Here is a 19,496-nt window from a genome sequence, read left to right on the forward strand (position 1 = left end):
CATGTTGAGCGCCTATTTAGAAAGCAAAAAGCCCGTGAATGAACACAAGTTAATGCTTAAGAATGATCTATTTACACTGACAAACGAATAAACTAGACAAATTATATCATTATAATAGCATCGTTGGCTAGTTCATTAAATACATTAAGACTCTTTGTGAATACTTTAGACAAAGTACTTCGAATTGTTAAGAAGGTGATTCATATTTTAATAATTTAATTTTAATAGGCTATTGCCAATAAAGGAACAATAGTTTTGTGAATGTGCATTGCTTTTGCGCTATATATTGCAACTTATCTAGTGCATTAACGTAAAACTCTGTTCTTAACTATTATAGCCTTCAAGTGTTGGTTTAGTGTCTGTTTAACATTATGACATGTAATAACACAATGTAATAACAGTAATATACTCCGCGTATCAGATCTGTGTGTCCCGTATGGCATTTACACAAAAAGAGCAACGAATCATCATTTGATTATGCCATATGAATTATATATATTTTTTATATTTGAAAAGTATAATTTCCCATGCACAGAAATACGGTTCATGGTCGCCAGTACAGGTGCAACCGATCTCGCGCGCACCCCCGAGCGTGACTCGATCTGGCGATCGGTCCAGCATGGGAGTCGAGCGCTTTACAAGAAGACCATGACCTCTGAGTCTGTTGCTCGAGCACTTCTTTAGGTCGGGACGTGAGGTTTGCTTACTGCACACAGTGCACAGCTCTCACTCACTAGCTGGCCTCCGTTACACAGGCACTCTAAACAACCTTCTTGGATCTCCAGCGTGCCATACGTGGGCCTGAAGGTGAAATGAAGAAAGAGTGGAAGAGAGAGACTCCCAATGTTTCCGTCTGCCACTCTTCTCTCTTGTTCCATAATTAAGAGCTCAAGGAATCTGTAATGAATGCTAATGGGGCAACCAGCCATCTGCACAAACACAGAATTAAAAACTACCATGCTGGGAGAGGGAGAGAGAGAGAGAGAGAGAAATGGGAGGATGGGAGACTTCAGCTTTTTACCACAAGGAATCATGTAAAATGAGAAAAAGACAAGTAGCTGCATACAGTGACTACAATAAATCTCTCAAGTAACTACAACACTTGCATGAAGCCAAAAAGCACATGATAGGCCTACATATTCCCTATGAACACACAACAGAGGGCTTTAGTTTTTTTTGTCTTTTTCTAAAAGTGCATTCATAAAATCCAATCCTTAATTTTGTCTTTAATCGTAGACATTATGAATTAAATAAAGGTTGCAGCTACGAAATTTTCTTAAATTATTTAAAATTAACCAAACTTTGGGTATGCACACTGTTCAAAGTTATCCAAACTTTTTTTTTACCAAGAGTTTGTTATAACAAAACCTCCTTACAAAGACTGTAAAGACCAAAACTGGCAGCTGCATGTCATTCTTTTTGCCGTCCTCGAGTTTGGTTTTGATTACCCAGATTGCTTATTATCTAAAATGTAAGAAAACGAACTTTAACCCCCCCCCCCCCCAAATTTATTCACAACACACTTGTAAATGGTTGCTGTATCTGTTTCTGAAAGCAATGGCTGTTTTGCTGTTAGCTGCTGCCCTCTTGTGGTGCAAAACGTGTATTGGCTAGGACACGGTGGTGTCAGTCAGTGATTCACAGAAATTAGTAAAATACGAATTGGACTGTATTGGAATGCACGAGGATAAAAAGAGTTTTGAGTTTCCTCTGTTCTTTTCAGAAAGTTGAGACATTTGTTTGGGAATATATGCTAACAGTAGGCTACTTTATTACAGCATCAAATTCAAAAATATCTAAAATCTTGTGACGTGCCATGTCATCTATCCATCTATATTTAGTATTGTATGGTCACAAGGTGAAGCCTGCCAGCTAAAGGTCACATGTGGCCATATTGTGCATTACACAGATGAACATTCTGGACACTCTAGTATTTTATATATTTACATTTTTGTGAGTAATCAGTTTGTCAGCAGCAGACATAATTATTGGTATGTACTATCTGCTCAATATGTGTCAAAATACTTACATTTATCCTATATATCTTTTTTCTCAAAAACATTTAAACAAATAAATTGAATTTGGAATAGGAATTTATTATATATCAATATTTACAACATTCATCATGAAACTAATATATAAATAATAAATATATAAATACATTTCCAATAAAAAATAATGTCATAAATAATCAGATAAATATCAGTCGATTGCTTGTGCTGTTGATCTTTTAAAGATTTACAACATTCATGGTAAACATAATAAATAAATATATCAATACATAACCAATAAAAAAATAATAAATATATCAATAACAGATTAACCCAAATATCAGATAAACATCAGTCGATTGCTTGTGCTGTTGATCTTTTAAAGATTTACAACTTTCATGGTAAACATAATAAATAAATATATCAATACATAAACAATAATAAATATATAAATAACAGATTAACCCAAATATCAGATACACATCAGTCGATTGCTTGTGCTGTTGATCTTTTAAAGATTTACAACATTCATGGTAAACATAAATAAATAAATAAATATATAAATACATTACCAATAAAAAATAATAAATATATTATAAATAATAACAGATTAATGCAAATATCCGCTAAACATCAGCCCATTGCTTGTGCTGTTGAACTTTCAAAGATTGTTCGAATGTACCTCAGGAACACTTTAGGAGACACTGGTTTCTGCCAGGGCGTGCTTTCTCTTATATTCATGTACTGTTACAAGACAAAGAAAAGGACATATTAAAAATGCGTATACAAGCATTAGACTCCATGGATGTCAACAGTTATTCTAATGTGGCTTAAACACAGATTTCACAGTAAGATATTCAGGACTATATGCAATTTTTATGCATTATTGTCTTAAATCATGATGCAACTAATAACATTTTACAATTGCAAAGGATTTTAGTTTCCAAGAAAAATAACCTATCAGTTAAAATTGAATTTACAAATTAAATCAGTCTTTACCCGTAGTCTCTTGAGGATTTTACAAGTGCCAGTTTGTTTGGGAAAGAGTTTTGGAAAGCAAGCTATGTCGAGCTTCTTCAGGCCGTTTTCAATGCAGTTATACGCAGGGGTATCCTGGATTCAGCACAAACAGAACAATATTAACACCAGTGTTTAGTAATAAAGTAAGCTACATAAAGTACTTTCTGTGCAGTCACAAGAAGTCTGAAGATAATTTATACACTTTAATTAACTAATTGTGTGCTGTAACATTGCTCAGGTCTTACCTTACAAGAGAAGTCAACACATTGGCATGCTGGTGGTGCTTCCTAGAAATAAAAGTAAGTCCATTGTTATAGTTTTAATTAAAGCAGACTTGTTGCCTAGAATATTGTCTGTCTAAAGCAAAAACATGTTTGGTTCCAGCTGCAGGATCAGAAATGAGAAAAAACAGCTTGTTTCTTCTTTAGTGGCAAAAATGCATATGCACGAATATGCATGTGAAAAGGAAGTCTGAGCTGTCAGTGCAAATGTGATACAATCTCATGCTATACAGATAAGCATTAGTCTGTTGTTCAGAAAGCGAGAAAGAGGTTCGAGTGGCAATGCCTACACCAGTAATGTATAGATACCATAACAGCTATGAACTCAAGTAAGGCAAAAACAGTTAGTGAGTACATACCTTTACATCATCACAGTTTTCCGGACACTCCTGTAAATCAAACAGAACAACGTCAGATCATAAGAACATTTTTTATCAAATCGAATTATTTTTATGTCCTTAAAAGAGCTTACCAGCAGTGTTGGACTGTTCGGCATACTCTTCACCATGTTGTCGAAGTCAGTTTCATACTCTACAGCCTGACTGGAAAGGCCAATGACCAGCAAAAATACAAAGCACACACTGGTATTCATTGCGCAAAATTGAAGCTATGAGTTACGATTAAGTTGTGAATGGATTTTCGTGTTGTCAAGGTCGATCGTTTCGGCTTTTTAAGCTTCTGAATAGAACTGAGTGAAAATTCCATGGAAGAGGGAAATCCCTATTGTAATGCTGGGTAATTTGTAGTTATTTGTCATGCTATACCCACAGTGGCAATTTTACCCCAGAGCAGGTACCACGCTACCCTCTGTTCATAAACACATTATCTCCTGAATCTCTACTTTTGTTGAATCACCTGGTAAATTTGGCGTCGTCATTATGAGAATGTCCTCCAAAATCTCCAATGGGCATCTCTGAGCCATTCAGGTTTACTTGTAGAAATGAATTTGTTTGGGGTAAAAGGTTATCTCTTTATTAGGGGACTTTCACACTGATTCATGTTAACCTTATCATCAAAGCTCACCTCTCTAATAGCTACTATCTATTAAATATAACATAATTTGAGAATTTGTGATTGAGAGCCTCTAATATGCAGTCTCCACACAATTTTTTATTTTGTTCATTGTGGACGTTATGCATTTCATTATTTATTTGCCTTTAATTTCATTCCTATTTTTAGGAGAGTGGCCATCAATGAAAACTATTTTGTTAAATGCATTATAGAAGTCTATGGGGCAGTTTCCTGGACAGGGTTTAGATTAATCCAGGACTAGGCCTTAGTTAGATTAGGACATTAAAGTAGTTTTTACAAACAAACTTTATAAAAAACATTACTGATGTACATCTTGAGAAAAAACACTGATATTTGTTAAGATGTGCCAGTGCAAGGTGTTTTTAAATTAAGCAGCTCAAACATGCATTTTATTCTGGGACTAGGATAACCCTGTCCGGGAAACCACTGCTATATGTTATAATGCATAATTCAAAAATAAGGTGTAAATAAAGGGCATATTATTCGATTAATTTCTACCGTGAACATATTTAAATTGTCTATACTGTAAAAAGTGAAAGTTTTAACCTTGCATTTTCTCACTTTAAAGGTGCAGTGTCTAATTTTCAGAAGGATCTCTTGAAAGAAATGCAAAATAATATACAACACTATATTATCAGGGGTGTATAAAGACCTTTTAAAATGAACAGTTATGTGTTGATTACCTTAGATTGAGACGTTTTTATCTACATACACCGAGGGTCCCCTTACATGGAAGTCGCCATTTTGTGCCACCATGTTTCTACAGAAGCCCTTAACGGACAAACTTTTTTTACTAAGTTGTCTCCGACAATAAAATGTTTGTCACCGGATGTTTGTGGCTATCGTAGCTTCTTTATGCATTTCAAAAAGCAAGTGTTCGGCAGTGGACTGAGCCGTTGGTTGCAATTTGCAACCTCACCACTAGATGCTGCTAAAGTTTACACACTGCACCTTTAAGTGAAAAGTGGACACAACTTTATTTTTAGTGTTACCACACTGTAACTCAACTCAGATTTACAAGTAATGTCAACAGAGATGAGTTGTCACAACTTATAAAATATAGTTGAGAAAAGTCAACTTAATTTTATAAGTTATAACAACTCACCTGTAGTTATAACAACTCATCTCTAGTCAGGATAAATAAGAGAAAGTTGAAATGACTTGTAAATCCGAGTTGATTCAACAAAAATAGGCAGCAAAGTATTTTTTACAGTGCAATTGAAGTAATAAATAGACCCAACTTTCACTTTTTACAGTATATAGCATATTTATTAAATGCCTGTCTGGCTGTTTACAAGCAAGATGTTTATCCTGAGTGTAAACAGGTAATCTCTATAGACCACAGGCAGCCGTCTATATAAATAGCATTGTAACAAAAATAGACCAAGTAGAGCCACTTTATAGCAAACTTTAGAGCATTACAAAATACTGTCCCTCACTTGACCAACAGGAGAGACCCTAACATCTGATTCTGACATTGGAATGTAGCTTAACTAAACCTTTCATACTTAAAAAGGAAAAATATGCAGCGTCATTTTAGCTACTTATGACGGAGGCTATACAATTATGTGCAAAATGCTCTTCTAGGTGGTTTATCGTGAGGTAATGGAGAGGATAATTTTGTAAATGAACAAAAATACCAAGAAAGATTAACGATAACAGCCAAGTTTTTGCATGACTGAAAAAAACCTAATGCAGGAACCCTAAAATGTTATTGAAAACACTGAAGATATTCAGAGTAGATAAATAGATGTTGCGTACTCATTTGGCAAAAAAAGGAAACGTTTCGTAGAAGAAATCCCTGTTCATGGTAGCATACTAAAGGTATTTCTCACGCTATGCCCACAATACCCAAAACCACAAGTGTCATGCTTTCCATTCTGTTCATGAATATTTTATCTCTACTATACTGTAAAAAGTGAAAAGTTGGATCAAATTCAAAAAAATACTTCAATTTGTAACCCAAAAATGTGAATTTTTAATTTTTCTAAATGTGACTTAAAAGTTCATTTTTTGGTTGAAGTTGAAAAAACTCTTTTTTTTGGTATTACAAATAAAAGTATTTTTTTCAACAATCCATAATCTGAAATTATTTATCTGTTTGTCTTTAACACTACAACCAATATTAAAATAGCATAGTAACCAGAAATTTTGTGCTAATCTGTATTTTGACTGTTATAAGTTTTCCGATAGCTCTAATGTCTCCAGGCACTATATCTTGCTTTTAGGCCATTTATTACACCTTATCACTTTTTGTGTATTGTTTTGCATTATTGTTTTCTAGTTATTAATCAAAGTGCTTTTTAAAGAGGTGTGTGTGTGTGTGTGTGTGTGTGTGTGTGTGTGTGTGTGTACTTCAACACATTTTTGGGACACATTTGTATGCAAAAGTGAGCAAAACCTGACAAATCCTCCCTTTGGAGACAACTTCATTTGTAAAGGTGCTATAAATATAGTAAAAAACTAATATTTCTGATTGGGTTGGCATGTGGTTTGGTTATAGTAGGTATAACTAGTCAAGAGCTCTTCACATCCTGTTAAAGTGGTGAAACAATGATTTCTGTTCAGACCAGCTGTGAGAGAGGGAAATACTAAAACAGCTTTCTAACAACTTTCCACTGGATTACTTATACTTATGCATGCGAAATAAGTGCAAAGTTGGTTGCATTTATATCGGAGAAGTGGTCTTTGCACTGACGGAGTAAAAGTAGAGCTGCACATTATAGACACATGGGGCTGTGTACCACTAAGTCCGCAGTTGCTTTGGCCCCCAGCATCGAATCAAAAGAGCAAGTAGCTGACATTGCCATGCAAACTTCAGTTTGAGATGATCGGACCTCCACAGCCCAGCTTGGCAAGAATATGACTGAGCCTGGGACGTGGACTGAAAGGACCAACCCTCCTGCCAAAGGCTACCTGGAGCTATAGGAAAAGGTGAAAGGGAGCCAAAGGCATCCAGAGGACACTGATGAAGATGAAGTGGTGGAATTACTGAACGTCTCTGACAGTGATGGAAGTCTGAGGAGTCAGCTTTTTGACTAAAAGTTAACACCGAAATTTACCTCCCATATGCACTAAGACCAAATATCATGGCATGCAGCCCTTATTGTATGTGACTTTAATAGAAAATGGAGTCTCTGTGAGGATGTGCAGCAATGTTTAAAAGAAATATCTTGGAGAAAAACTGAATGTAAGGATTTTTCAATAGTGTTTTACCCCCAAAGATATTATTTATGTTATGAGATGACATAATGTTAAAACTTTTGTATGTTTCCTTGTGCAAATCCTAAATCATTCATAGCTATCACTTGGGGAACATCTGGCCTTTGTAAATACTCTTCATGTAAGATTAAATAATTGCTTGTAATTTCATAATTTAAATCAACAGTGCTGTTTTTTCCTAATGAATTTAATTAACATTTTCCCATATGTAAAAAACATTACGGTGAGGAAATCTCAAATACATAAAACTTTTTAGTTATTCCCTTGCTTCATAAATTTTTCACAATCTTGCAGAAAATACGTTTAGGTTTTAATTACTCATGTCTTGTCATGGTTTGTTGAGATGGACAAACAAGATTTCTTCAAATAGACTGAATTGTGATTAATGGTTAATAATGATTATGTCATACAAATGGTTACAGATCAAAGGGTTTCCTTTTCTGTGGTGAAGAACCTGATATGACTTTTTCCTTGAGAGTCAGGGGAAACCCAGTGCTATAACTGTGAGCATAAAATGACTATTCGTTTTGGGATTTCTGGGTTTGATCATGATACAGGGATGCTCTTTTATGAATAGATGTTTATTTTTAAATTATATGCTACATAGTTTTTTATATCATGACATTGAACTAGTCCTCTTTGTAACTTTCAATAGCAGGGGATTATTTTCGGGCAATATCATTGCATCTTGGAACGGCAGCAAAGTCCTTGATTATTACGCCAGAATGAGAGTATAGTTCCTAGCCATATCGACCCAGAAAATCACAACTTTTAATTTTCTGTCAGTCTTAGTACACGATATAACTACAGAAGAGTCAAGTTTTAAATAAGAAAACTCTTTTGGTTAACAAAACTCTTTGGTCATTTTGGACCGCAATGCTAATGGTCTAATCAGATTCAATGGATTATGCTAAGCTATGCTAAAAGTGGTACAGCCAGACCTGGAGAACGGCTGAATGAATCCCAAAACGGTAAAACGTAGATGATTAACTCGGAGCTGTAAAATGAGCATATTTTCAAAAAAGTGGATTGTCCCTTTAAGTTGGCATTTCAAATCACTAGTTTAAATCTTGACTATAATTATAAAAACAGGTAAAGTTGCGTAACTAGTTTAACTTTAGTTTAAAGGTGCAGTGTGTAATTTTTAAAAGGATCTCTTGACAGAAATGCAAAATAATATACAAAACTATATTATCAGGGGTATATAAAGACCTTTTTATAATGAACCGTTATGGTTTTATTACCTTAGAATGAGACGTTTTATCTACATACGTGGAGGGTCCCCTTACATGGAAGTCGCCATTTTGTGCCGCCATGTTTCTACAGAAGCCCTTGAAGGAATAGTCTACTCATTTTCAATATTAAAATATGTTATTACCTTAACTAAGAATTGTTGATACATCCCTCTATCATCTGTGTGCGTGCACGTAAGCGCTGGAGCGCGCTGCGACGCTTCGATAGCATTTAGCTTAGCCCCATTCATTCAATGGTACCATTTAGAGATAAAGTAAGAAGTGACCAAACACATCGACGTTTTTCCTATCCAAGACGAGTAGTTATACGAGCAAGCCTGGTGGCACAAAACAAAACGCAGCGCTCCTCCAAGCGGATTCAAAAGAGGAACTATATTGTATGACGTAATAGCACTTATGGGAGTACTTCGACTCAGCGCAGTAACACCCTCCCTCTCCCATTATGAGAGCGAGAAGAGGAGCGGACTTTTCAGGCGAGTCGAAGTACTCCCAAAAGTGCTATGACGCCATACAATATAGTTCCTCTTTTGAATCCGCTTGGAGGGGCCCTGCGTTTTGTTTTGTACCACCAAACTTGCTCATATAACTACTCGTCTTAAATAGGAAAAACGTTGATGTGTTTGGTCACTTCTAACTTTATCTCTAAATGGTACCATTGAATGAATGGGGCTAAGCTAAATGCTATCGAAGCGTCGCAGCGCGCTCCAGCGCTTACGTGCACGCACACAGATGATAGAGGGATGTATCAACAATTCTTAGTTAAGGTAATAACATATTTTAATATTGAAAATGAGTAGACTATTCCTTTAATGGATAAACTTTTCTTACTAAGATGTCTCTGTCGATGACATGTTTTTCCGGTGGCGGCTACTGTCGCTTCTCTATGCGTTTCAAAAGTGAGGGGTGAGCAGTGGACTGAGCCGTTGGTTGCAATTCGCAACCTCACCACTAGATGCTGCTAAAATCTACACACTGCACCTTTAAGTGATGTAAAGCGAATGTTGTCATATAATTACATTTTTACAGTGTATTTCTATTTAACAGAAAGTACAAATAATAGTGTAGGAAAGTATGAGCAAGCATGCTATTGAATGCTGAACATCCTGACAGCATAAATCAATGGGAATTATTTAAATGTATGCTTACGTGTCTTACAGAGTAATAATCATCTTTTTTCAAACTAACTGAATGTGGTAATTTTAAATATTTATGAAATTGATTCATGAAAATATTAAACTCTGAAAAAAAAGAATCTGATTTGGCCTGTCAAATTGTGTTCGCGATCACACTTTCACCCATGAAAAAACGGCTAATTGACTATTTTGTCTCACATTATCTTGGTGTGTTCAGCTAATCTGTTCTCATTAAGTAGCTGCAGATTTTCACTCAATCTGAATGAGCTGGGAAAAGTCACAAACATATGCGCTACTGCCACCTGCGTGTCAAGTCAAACAGTTTTGCCACCTGCACTATTGCACGCATCCTGCTTACCACACTCATTTCTTCATCCTGTCTTTGGTTTTGTTATACACGTAACAATTGTTAGATGAATAAATCGATTGCATTGCAGACTCGTGTAGCCTATAGCTATTTATTCCTCAGTGTTTACTCTGGGAATGTCGTGCTGCGCGCATTCTGCTCCGAAATTGTCTTTGATTTGGAGAGGTAACGTTAGGCTACTTCCGTCTTAATAGTCGTTGTTTTCTCTCCGAAAGCTTGGGAAAACAGGAACGACTCAATTTCCTGAGTAAAAAAGCCTCATTGAAATGTTGCATTGGGTGTCACATTAGCATAAAGTGCTCGTTTAAAACAGGACCTCGCCTTGTGCTTCTTTCAGTCCGTCTTTCAGTCAACGCGTTAGAAGTCATTGTGTTCACAATACTAAACCGTTCACAAAGACACAATAGCATGCGTGTACTTCAAACGCTAGTGATTAATGTTAATGACCATTAGATAGAGTGCGCGCACATTTCACTGCAAATAAAATGCAAAACTGAAGGTTTTACAGTTTCCTTGCTAAAATACTCAAATCTGTTCTGTAGCTTTGTCCTTATTTGACACCTTGAGCTTTTAATCTATTGCATAATGCTGTTGAGTCATGGACGAACCCACACGATGGGTTTAAATTGATCTGTCCTGGGTTGTTTCAAATATGAACATTTTCTAAGTAAATTGGTTGGGTTTGTGCTTTTATTTACCCTGCTATGAGTTTAAAAACAAGCAAGTTTTTTTTTAATTGAAACTAAAATACATTCACAAATGAATAAATCATGGGGACAACGATTTCACCTTTTTGTTTGCTTGTAAGGATTATTAACCTTTTTATCCATTGATCCAGGATTTTAAATCTGTTTTCTGAGCATGAAGGGAACTGCTGTAAGCTACTGGTTGGTTTTCAGATAACAGTACGATGCATCCTTAGAGTCCAGTGAGACACTGTGCTAATACTAGCAGTGGGGTGCCACACTGAGACCCTGGAGGTGGCATAGAGGGGGGGCGATGACTAATTGGAATGGTGAGCTCCCCTCCCCTTTTCCTGCTGCTTCTGTCCTGTGGCTTTTCCCAGGGTTCCCCTCCCTGCTGGACATCTTGCCCCACTGTGAGATTACACCAGATCACATCACCGATAGTTTGTCCATACATAAACAAACACACGCATATATCCAAGCATGTCCGGAGATATGTGCATAAGATTTCTATTAATCTCTTATTTTGCTCATCACTTTTGTCTTTGTCTGTCCAGTTTTTGTCTTTCTGTTTCTCTTGGTCTTTATGTATCTATGTACTGTTCGTGCCATCAGGAGAACTTGTTTGAAGAGGATTTAGGATTAAGGAAAGGAGGTCTCCATGACACTGCTCTTGCTTTATTCTTCTCCAAAGCCACTAATCATGAGCATTTCTCTTTAATTAAACACATAAATACATTTTAATGACTCTAATCCAAATTTTTGTTAAGATATATGTTATAACACACTTTCTTTTATTTTATGCTAAATTAAAATACAGTAGGGTTCCAGTTTAGAGTTTTTGGACCCCAGACTTGTTTTTGTGACTGTAACAGCCATAAAGATAACATTGCAATACTTCAATACAAGCTTCAAAGATTTAATTGCTCTTATCTTTGATTGTTTGATTCTTTGTTAATTTGATGAGGAAACATTATTTTTGAGAAGATTTCTTTGGCCCTTCTGTGTTCTTGCTTTTAGGGCTTAACTGGATTAAGAGAGTGGAACAGAAACATTGTGACGAGTTTGTTAACTAGTAATCAATGCGTTCTTAGAGGAGAATTACTAATCCATCCTTATCAAGGCTATTAGGCCAGCCACTGCACAAAGCCACCATGCTAACGGGCTTTAGCATGTCTTAGTCTGTCGCAGAGCTGAGACAACAAGAAGACACAACCATGCCTAAAAGGCTCTGTCTACAATAGAGAGACACACTACCTGGCTCCTGCTGCCCTTGGATCTCAGATAAGCTCTTTTTTGTGATCTTAAACATACTTTAGTACAAATTTAATACATCAGAAAGTTCAGCACAGTTTCACTGATACTCCAATACTTTGTTGGATTTTTCTGTAATACATACTGAGATACAACATTGGCAGAGCTGTGTAGGGTGTATTAAATTGTTTTTATTTTAAACCTTTTAAGTTCTTTGTTTCATTGCTTTTCCAGGTAATGTTATGTAGAATTAAATAATAGGCAACCCTTGGTTTTATTTAGATGAGTGGTGAAGTGTCTAAAAATATAATGAAATACAGCTGTAATATACTCATCCTAAAATCATCCCAACTGTCCTCTTAAAGGGACAGTTCACCCAAAAATGAAAATCTGTCATGTTGTAACCTGTATAAATGTATTTGTTCTGATGAACACGAAGGAAGATATTTAGAGGACTGTTTGTAACCAAACCGTTCGTGAGCCCCATACATAGTAGGAAAAAGAATATATGGAAATCTCGATCAATGGGGCTTGATTACAAACATTCCATTAAATAGCTTCCTTCGTGTTCATCAGAACAAAGAAATTTATACAGGTTTGTAACAACATGGGAGTCAGTAAATGATAACAGAAATTTCATTTTTGGGTGAACTATCCCTTTAAAGACAACACACTTGATGTTGTGTATTTTTCATTAAATGAACTATGAGTGTATTTGGATATATAATTGCTCAGATTAATTGCATTGTTTTATTTATTTAATGAGTATTATTTTGGATTGTTACCGCTTCATTGCTGAGATACGTGCATTTACAAATGCTTTCGTATGTGAAATAATCCACTCAATGCATAATAAATTAACTTAAACTGAATCTTCATTAACTTTTAAAATTAGTGTAATCGTAATATTTATTTTCTTACTTTTTGTCACAGATAGGCCCACTGAATTATACAGAATACTGCTATATTTGTATTATAATAAATTATGAATAAAAAATATTTTGAACTATCAAGTGATAGCCGCCTTAAACCACCATGAAGTTTCCATTACAATTTCAGAGAAAGGTTAAGAAAAACTTGATCAATTTTAAAAATATATTTCCTTTATTTCATCAATATACAAGCTTTTTAACAAAAATCAAAGATACCCTTATAAGAGCAATGGTGTATAAACGAAACACCTTAAATATATATCTGTTAATTAAATATTTGTACAAATAGAGTAGACTGTTTCATCTTGTGAAAAACAAATATGTACAAAACGTGGAATAGTAAAGGCAGATGTGATTTTTTCAGTCTTGAAGTGAATCATCGATGTCAATGTCGACATCAGAGTCCTCAGTAAAATCTCTTTCCTCGTCCTCTCTGCCCTGTGATCCTGGGCTTTTTGGCTGCACTGTGATGCCTAGTTTGGCCAGTTTGGCTTGCTGCTGCTCAAGACTCTGTTTTCTCCACTTGATGCGTCTGTTCTGGAACCAAACTTTAACCTGAAAGCAAAAACATATTGGATAAGTGTTTGAACTGTGCGGGGTGCTAGACATTCCTGGTTTTAGGTTAAATTCATATTCGTTTTAACTGATGTGTATTTACCTGTGCTTCAGTGAGCTGAAGAGCAGACGCCAAGAGGAAGCGCTCTGATCCCACCATATACTGCTGACGCGCAAACTCTTTCTCAAGTCTGGACAGCTGCTCATTGGTGAAACTGGTGCGCATTCTCTTTGATTTTCCAGCTTTGTGTTTGTAGTGAGAGTGCACTCCAGCTTTCGCAAGTACTGCATCTGTGCGTAAAAAAAGATTGATTGGTTAGGACCTTATATTAACCTGGACTTTTCTTTATACATTTCTGACAATTACGCTTGTGGTGATACATACCTTGTGCGTACATAGCTCCTCGACACGGTGTCTGGTAGTTATAGGGTGGATAACAGAAAACGGGATACCCGGTCTGTGTATGCATAATGCCCTGGTTATACGCAAACTGTGGAATTTGCGAGTACATGTGCGCCGCAAAAGGGACCGCCGTGGTCGAGACTTGAGGTTGACTGTTTATGTTCCTATAGAGATGTGTCCTCTCTTTCTCTGTATGATCAGGCCTGGCCAGTAATGCGTCGATTGTGAATGATTTCCCCGTATTCGGTTTTGAAGAATTGGACAGGCACGCGTTACTGGCATAGTCCGGATAGAAAGCTGCGTGTAGACGCATGGAGTGTCCAAAAGTTTCGTGAGTGCGTCCAGGCATCTGCATGGCTTCTGAGTTTAGGAAAAGGCAAAAAAAATGTCTTATCCGCTGCAGAGATGTTTCTCAGGCTTCCGAAGAGTGAAGTGGAATGATGCTTGGAGAGGCCGCGGGTCTTTTATACCTGCTCAGAGACGCGAGGTGTGAACGACCCCCAGTGCGCTTTTGTCTTTTTAAGTGGCAGATGAGTCAAACGAGCGGCGCTACAAGGGATCCAATTAACTGATGGAGTTGTAACAAGCTGAGATTGTCAAATATCCTAATGGCCCTCTCCAATACATGCCCCCGGAGGTGGCCCAGAAACATAGAAAAGGGGTCAAGAGCCGAGAGCCAGGAGGTCCAGATTTACTACAAATTCCTGCATGGCTGTGCGCAACAGTAGAGCGCATTGATGTCCCCCAAATCATCTAATACTTTATGTTTGAACATTCAAAGGGTACCGCCGAATGCGCCACACCGCGGAACAAATAGCCTCACATGCGGAGGTCAAAGAAAAGGAAAAAATACGAGCCAGTAATCACATTACAACCTAGCCTCTATATCTTAATCTAAGCCAATTGCCTTTCTTTAAGGCTCCAGATTGTCACCTAAATGTAAATCACTTTTATTCATGGTTAGTGAACTAATTCATAAGTTGGGACATATAGACCATAGCAAGATAATGTTACAATTCACTTCCAGTTTCAGTCTGAAGGTGTCAAATGAAAGTATAATAGTCAGATCTCCTCAACTCTAGTTCATGTAAACACATTGATCAGTTCTCCTCCCTCAATCAGGCGTTGGCGCGTATTGCACCCTGTGCCAATTGTGTTTTGCCAGTTTTGGTGTCGCTTGAAAATTGAAGGGAGGATTTGCCGCACCTGGGCTTCAGTTTTCTCACTTCGAGTGCGTAACCCGCTGATTCTACTTAGTGTTGGGCGATGAGCACCTAATCTATTGAACATTTCCGCCCAGCTGATGCGTAAATAATACGTGACCCTAATGCGTTTCCCATTTTTACCCATTTGAAAGTTTTTATTTCTGCCAAAGTATAATGATTATGAGCTGCCTAATAAATGCTCATTAAAGTAATTCACAATGATCATTAAAGACTGATGTTGATAGGGGAAATCACTTATCTGAAGAGAGAGCCCCCATTACTGGTTCTCAATTAGGACATGAAACGGCACAGATGAAAAGCAGCGGCTTCACTAAAGGAAGTGATTTGCTTTTTAACACTGCTTTACAACAAAGAAACGCTCTTTCAAGAGAGGATTATAGGCAGCTCTGCAAACTCTCCGTGCTCATTGCTATACGAGAAGTACACTACAGAGGACTTGCTAAAGCCCAGTCAAACAGACCTTCCTTTGAGCCGCGAGCTTTCTAATTACAGCAGCGCACCTGACACCAAAGCGCATAATGAAGCGCGCAAACAGTGCGTCACTGCGTACGCAGACCCTCGCCGTCTAGGCCAAGTTATCCTTGTTTGTTAACATGTTTCTCTGAACGGGACTGAAAGAAAGGATTCACGCCGAGCGAGGCGGTGTTTACATATGACCGTTTAGTCATCACGTCTCGGCCAGCACATCTGGACAGTAGTGTTTGCACGTCTGTATCCAAAGCGAAGTACAGTGCGTTCAATGTATGCTGTATGTGTGACCCCTGGGGTTCGAACCTATGACCTCTGTAGTGCCAACACTGTTAGTATACATGAACACACATATATACATTAGTATACAGCATTTTAAAGTGTACATATTATATGTAATATATAATTATTTAGGTATACAGTTTTTACACTTTTGTTTCCACAAAGGTCTTCCTTTTTGAACTATACTAGGGTCTCCAAACTTTTTTATGAGCAAAGGCTACCACAATGGATAAAACAATCTGGAGGGCTACTTTTTTGATATGGGTGATTCTCACGAAACCATTGAAACACCACGGCACTAATGATTTTAGCTTTAAAATGTGTAATATAGTAACATTAAAAAGCATCAGAATTAACAAAATAATGTGTTCTACCTTGCACAATGTGTGATTTCAACATAAGAATTTATAATTGTAAATTTTATCTCATTTTCTGCTGAAATTCTCATTACCGCAATGTGTCCGGCTGTGTTTGAACATGCGTTATGTTGTAATTTAATCAAATTAACACAAAAATATTAAGAAAAAAAATAAATTGATGTTTTGCTAGACTACTTTAGATGACAGAAAAAAATATTTACTGACTATTCATGTATAATAATAATGAAGAAAAATTAGGAAAATGATGTGTCCATGCCTGATGTTCTCATCCTCCGCAACACTTTTTGAGAACAGTTTAAGCCAGTGGTTCTCAAACTGGGGGCCGGGGCCCCAGTTTTATGACATTTTATAAAATAAATTAATTTATCATGAATTCTGTGCAATTAGACTTAAAAAAAATAAGACTATTAACCAACAGCACTACTTCATATCATTTAATATGTGTTGTTTAATTAAAAGTTGAGTTTTAAAACTTTTTTCTTGTCATAAATTTTCTTTGGGGGGGCCGCGAAGGAATGCGCCATACACAAGGGGGGCCGCACGCTGAAAAAGTTTGAGAACCATGGTTTAAGCACACATACAGAATTTTAATAAAGTTTGATTTTGAGTGACCAAGCACATGGACCAGTTACTTCAAGATGGCTACCAGGTAAGATCATTTTCTTACAGTTAATTTGAAATATTGTCTTGTCAGAATGCTTACACGACATTTTGATTTTCATTACCGCAACAGATACTTATTAAATGTTAATTTAATTAAAAGAAGCATAATACTTTGATTTTAAATGCATGTGCAGAATCTCCAAATTATGTTCTTTCAGGTTTGTCATGTCATTTTGAAAATATGTCAGTGTTGACTAATTTTTTAAATTATGTTACAAAAAGTGTTAAATGATAAGTAAAAGTTCTTAAATTAATGTTCCCATTTACTCCAGACTTTGTTTTTCAATGTCTGGTGGGAAAAAAAGTAAATTTAAGCAATTTTTACATTTTTATGCTTGACATTTTTAAAACCAAGTTTTCGTGAGAATCACCCATATAGGCCTAGTCTACTCAAAACCTTTGTCTTTTACTTGTTGATATTATATTATTTTACTTGTGTAAATTGATACTATGTTTTATAATTATTTAAAATGTTAACATACATAAAAGAAGCCACGCTACACTTTTAGAAAAAAAAGGACAATTTTGTACCAGTTAAATTTTAGGGGTACAAAACAGTTAACTGTACCTTTAAAGGTACACAATAGATCCTTAAGGAACAGAAATGTACCTCAAAAGGTACAACATTGTATTACAGTTTTGTACCTTTTTTTCTGACAGTGTAATATAAAAAATACATGATAAATAACTATTAAAATTGAGGCCATTAATAGAATGTGCTTTGGCGGGCAACTCACAGACGCCATGGGGGCAACTTGGTGCCCGCAGGCACCATCTTGGAGACGACTGCACTATACAATAATTTCATTTTAGAATTTAGATCTTAAAATCATATGAAAATAAGCTAAGGTGCTGGGTGATGGATGAAGTACTACTGCTGCAAATATAATAGAATCAGAGAATATTTACAATATAAAATAAACTTTGCAATGTAAACATTTGAAGTATACAAATGTAAATTTTTAACAGAGGCACATGAAAACTATTTCTGAAAGGGTAACTGATAAATGAATTTAGCAGCAGCTGACGGGTGTCTTTTTTCCCCCAGTAACATCTTCATTTAATCTGAGAGCTGTGAAACTGTTGTATCAAAGTGTTTCACTCTGAACTCTTTATATTTATCACAGTAAAGGAGAAAGTGTGTCTCTGTCTCGATCTCACCACTGTCACAATGAACACAGATTCATTCTTCTTTTGGGAGCCATGTTTGTCTTTGTCTGCCTTTCTCTATTTAGTAAAAATACATCTTTGCTTTACATCTCTAACAGTGACGGGATTTTCTGACAGGTTGTATTTTTATTTTAGAGCCCAATAACATCCTTACAATGTTTTTTCACTGTATGGAGATTTTCCACTGCAGTGCACAATACTGTTATATTGTAGTAAATCTTATCTATATATTTGTTTATATCTTATGTTATATCTGTTTTAGAGGACTGTTCAAACATGTTGCATGAGTAGAAACATGAACCTGGGTCAAAATCAAGGATGAGTTTAAGTTTGTGTATTGGAGCCAGACAGAGAATACACTGATGGGCTTTTTGTGTTGGTGGCCCTTTTCATAGTCATAATGGGGTACAGTGGCTGCCCCTCCTTCAACATCCTTTTCTGTAACTCAACTGAAACTCAGCACACCACCCAAAGCATCCTGCAAACAAAAAATATCAATTTCTTACATAAAAAAGCCATAAATATGCAAAATAAGTCAATTCACTATATATTAAATATTACTGTATAAAAATTCTGGGATATTTTCAACCCAGCGTTGGGTCAAAAAGGGACACACACACAGCCATTGGATTAAATTAACCCCAAAATGTTTATATTTGATCCAACATAGGGATAAAAACAAACCAGCATAGGTTAAATTACAACCCAAAGGTTTGGGTTTGTCCATTTTTGACCCAACACTGGGTTGAAAGTAACCCACCATTTTAGAGGATATAAATTATATATATTGTTTTGATCTGTTGTGTAAATTAACTAATATGTTTCTTAAAAAATAGTATTGAGTACTTTGCAAACATTTGGGTTAGGATAAAACAGCTTATTTTCCACTTTGTCTTTCTTCTTTGAAAGAAAAAAATCATCTGGTTGTGCATCTGCTTATGTACTGTGCAAAAGTCTTAGGGCACCATGCTACCATTTGATGCGTTGTTTTCGCAATGTTATAGTGATCATATATAATTATTTCTCAGTCTCTTTATTAGAATACAACCAGAAAGTACAGAAAATGTGTATGTAGGATTAAAAACAGTATAAAAGTATAAGCTGAAGTGTCAAGTATTTAGGGTAAACTCCTCTTTCACTTGAGCAATAGCGGCAGCTGCAGGATCTCTTAAACCTAA

General features: G+C 36.2%; 1 protein-coding gene across 1 annotated transcript; it reads right to left on the minus strand.

Annotated features, from left to right (window-relative positions):
• Positions 1-13,346: 13,346 nt before the first annotated feature.
• On the minus strand, positions 13,347-15,583 carry noto (notochord homeobox). Its single transcript, XM_055170964.2, has 3 exons — positions 14,112-15,583; positions 13,830-14,017; positions 13,347-13,726 (listed from the first exon to the last, which is right to left on the minus strand). The coding sequence occupies exons 1-3, from the start codon at positions 14,482-14,484 to the stop codon at positions 13,532-13,534; spliced, it is 756 nt and encodes a 251-aa protein (XP_055026939.1). The 5' UTR covers positions 14,485-15,583; the 3' UTR covers positions 13,347-13,531.
• Between the last annotated feature and the right edge of the window lie 3,913 nt (positions 15,584-19,496).

The sequence above is a fragment of the Misgurnus anguillicaudatus genome, chromosome 11 (assembly GCF_027580225.2).
Source record: "Misgurnus anguillicaudatus chromosome 11, ASM2758022v2, whole genome shotgun sequence".
Taxonomy (NCBI): Eukaryota; Metazoa; Chordata; class Actinopteri; order Cypriniformes; family Cobitidae; genus Misgurnus; species Misgurnus anguillicaudatus.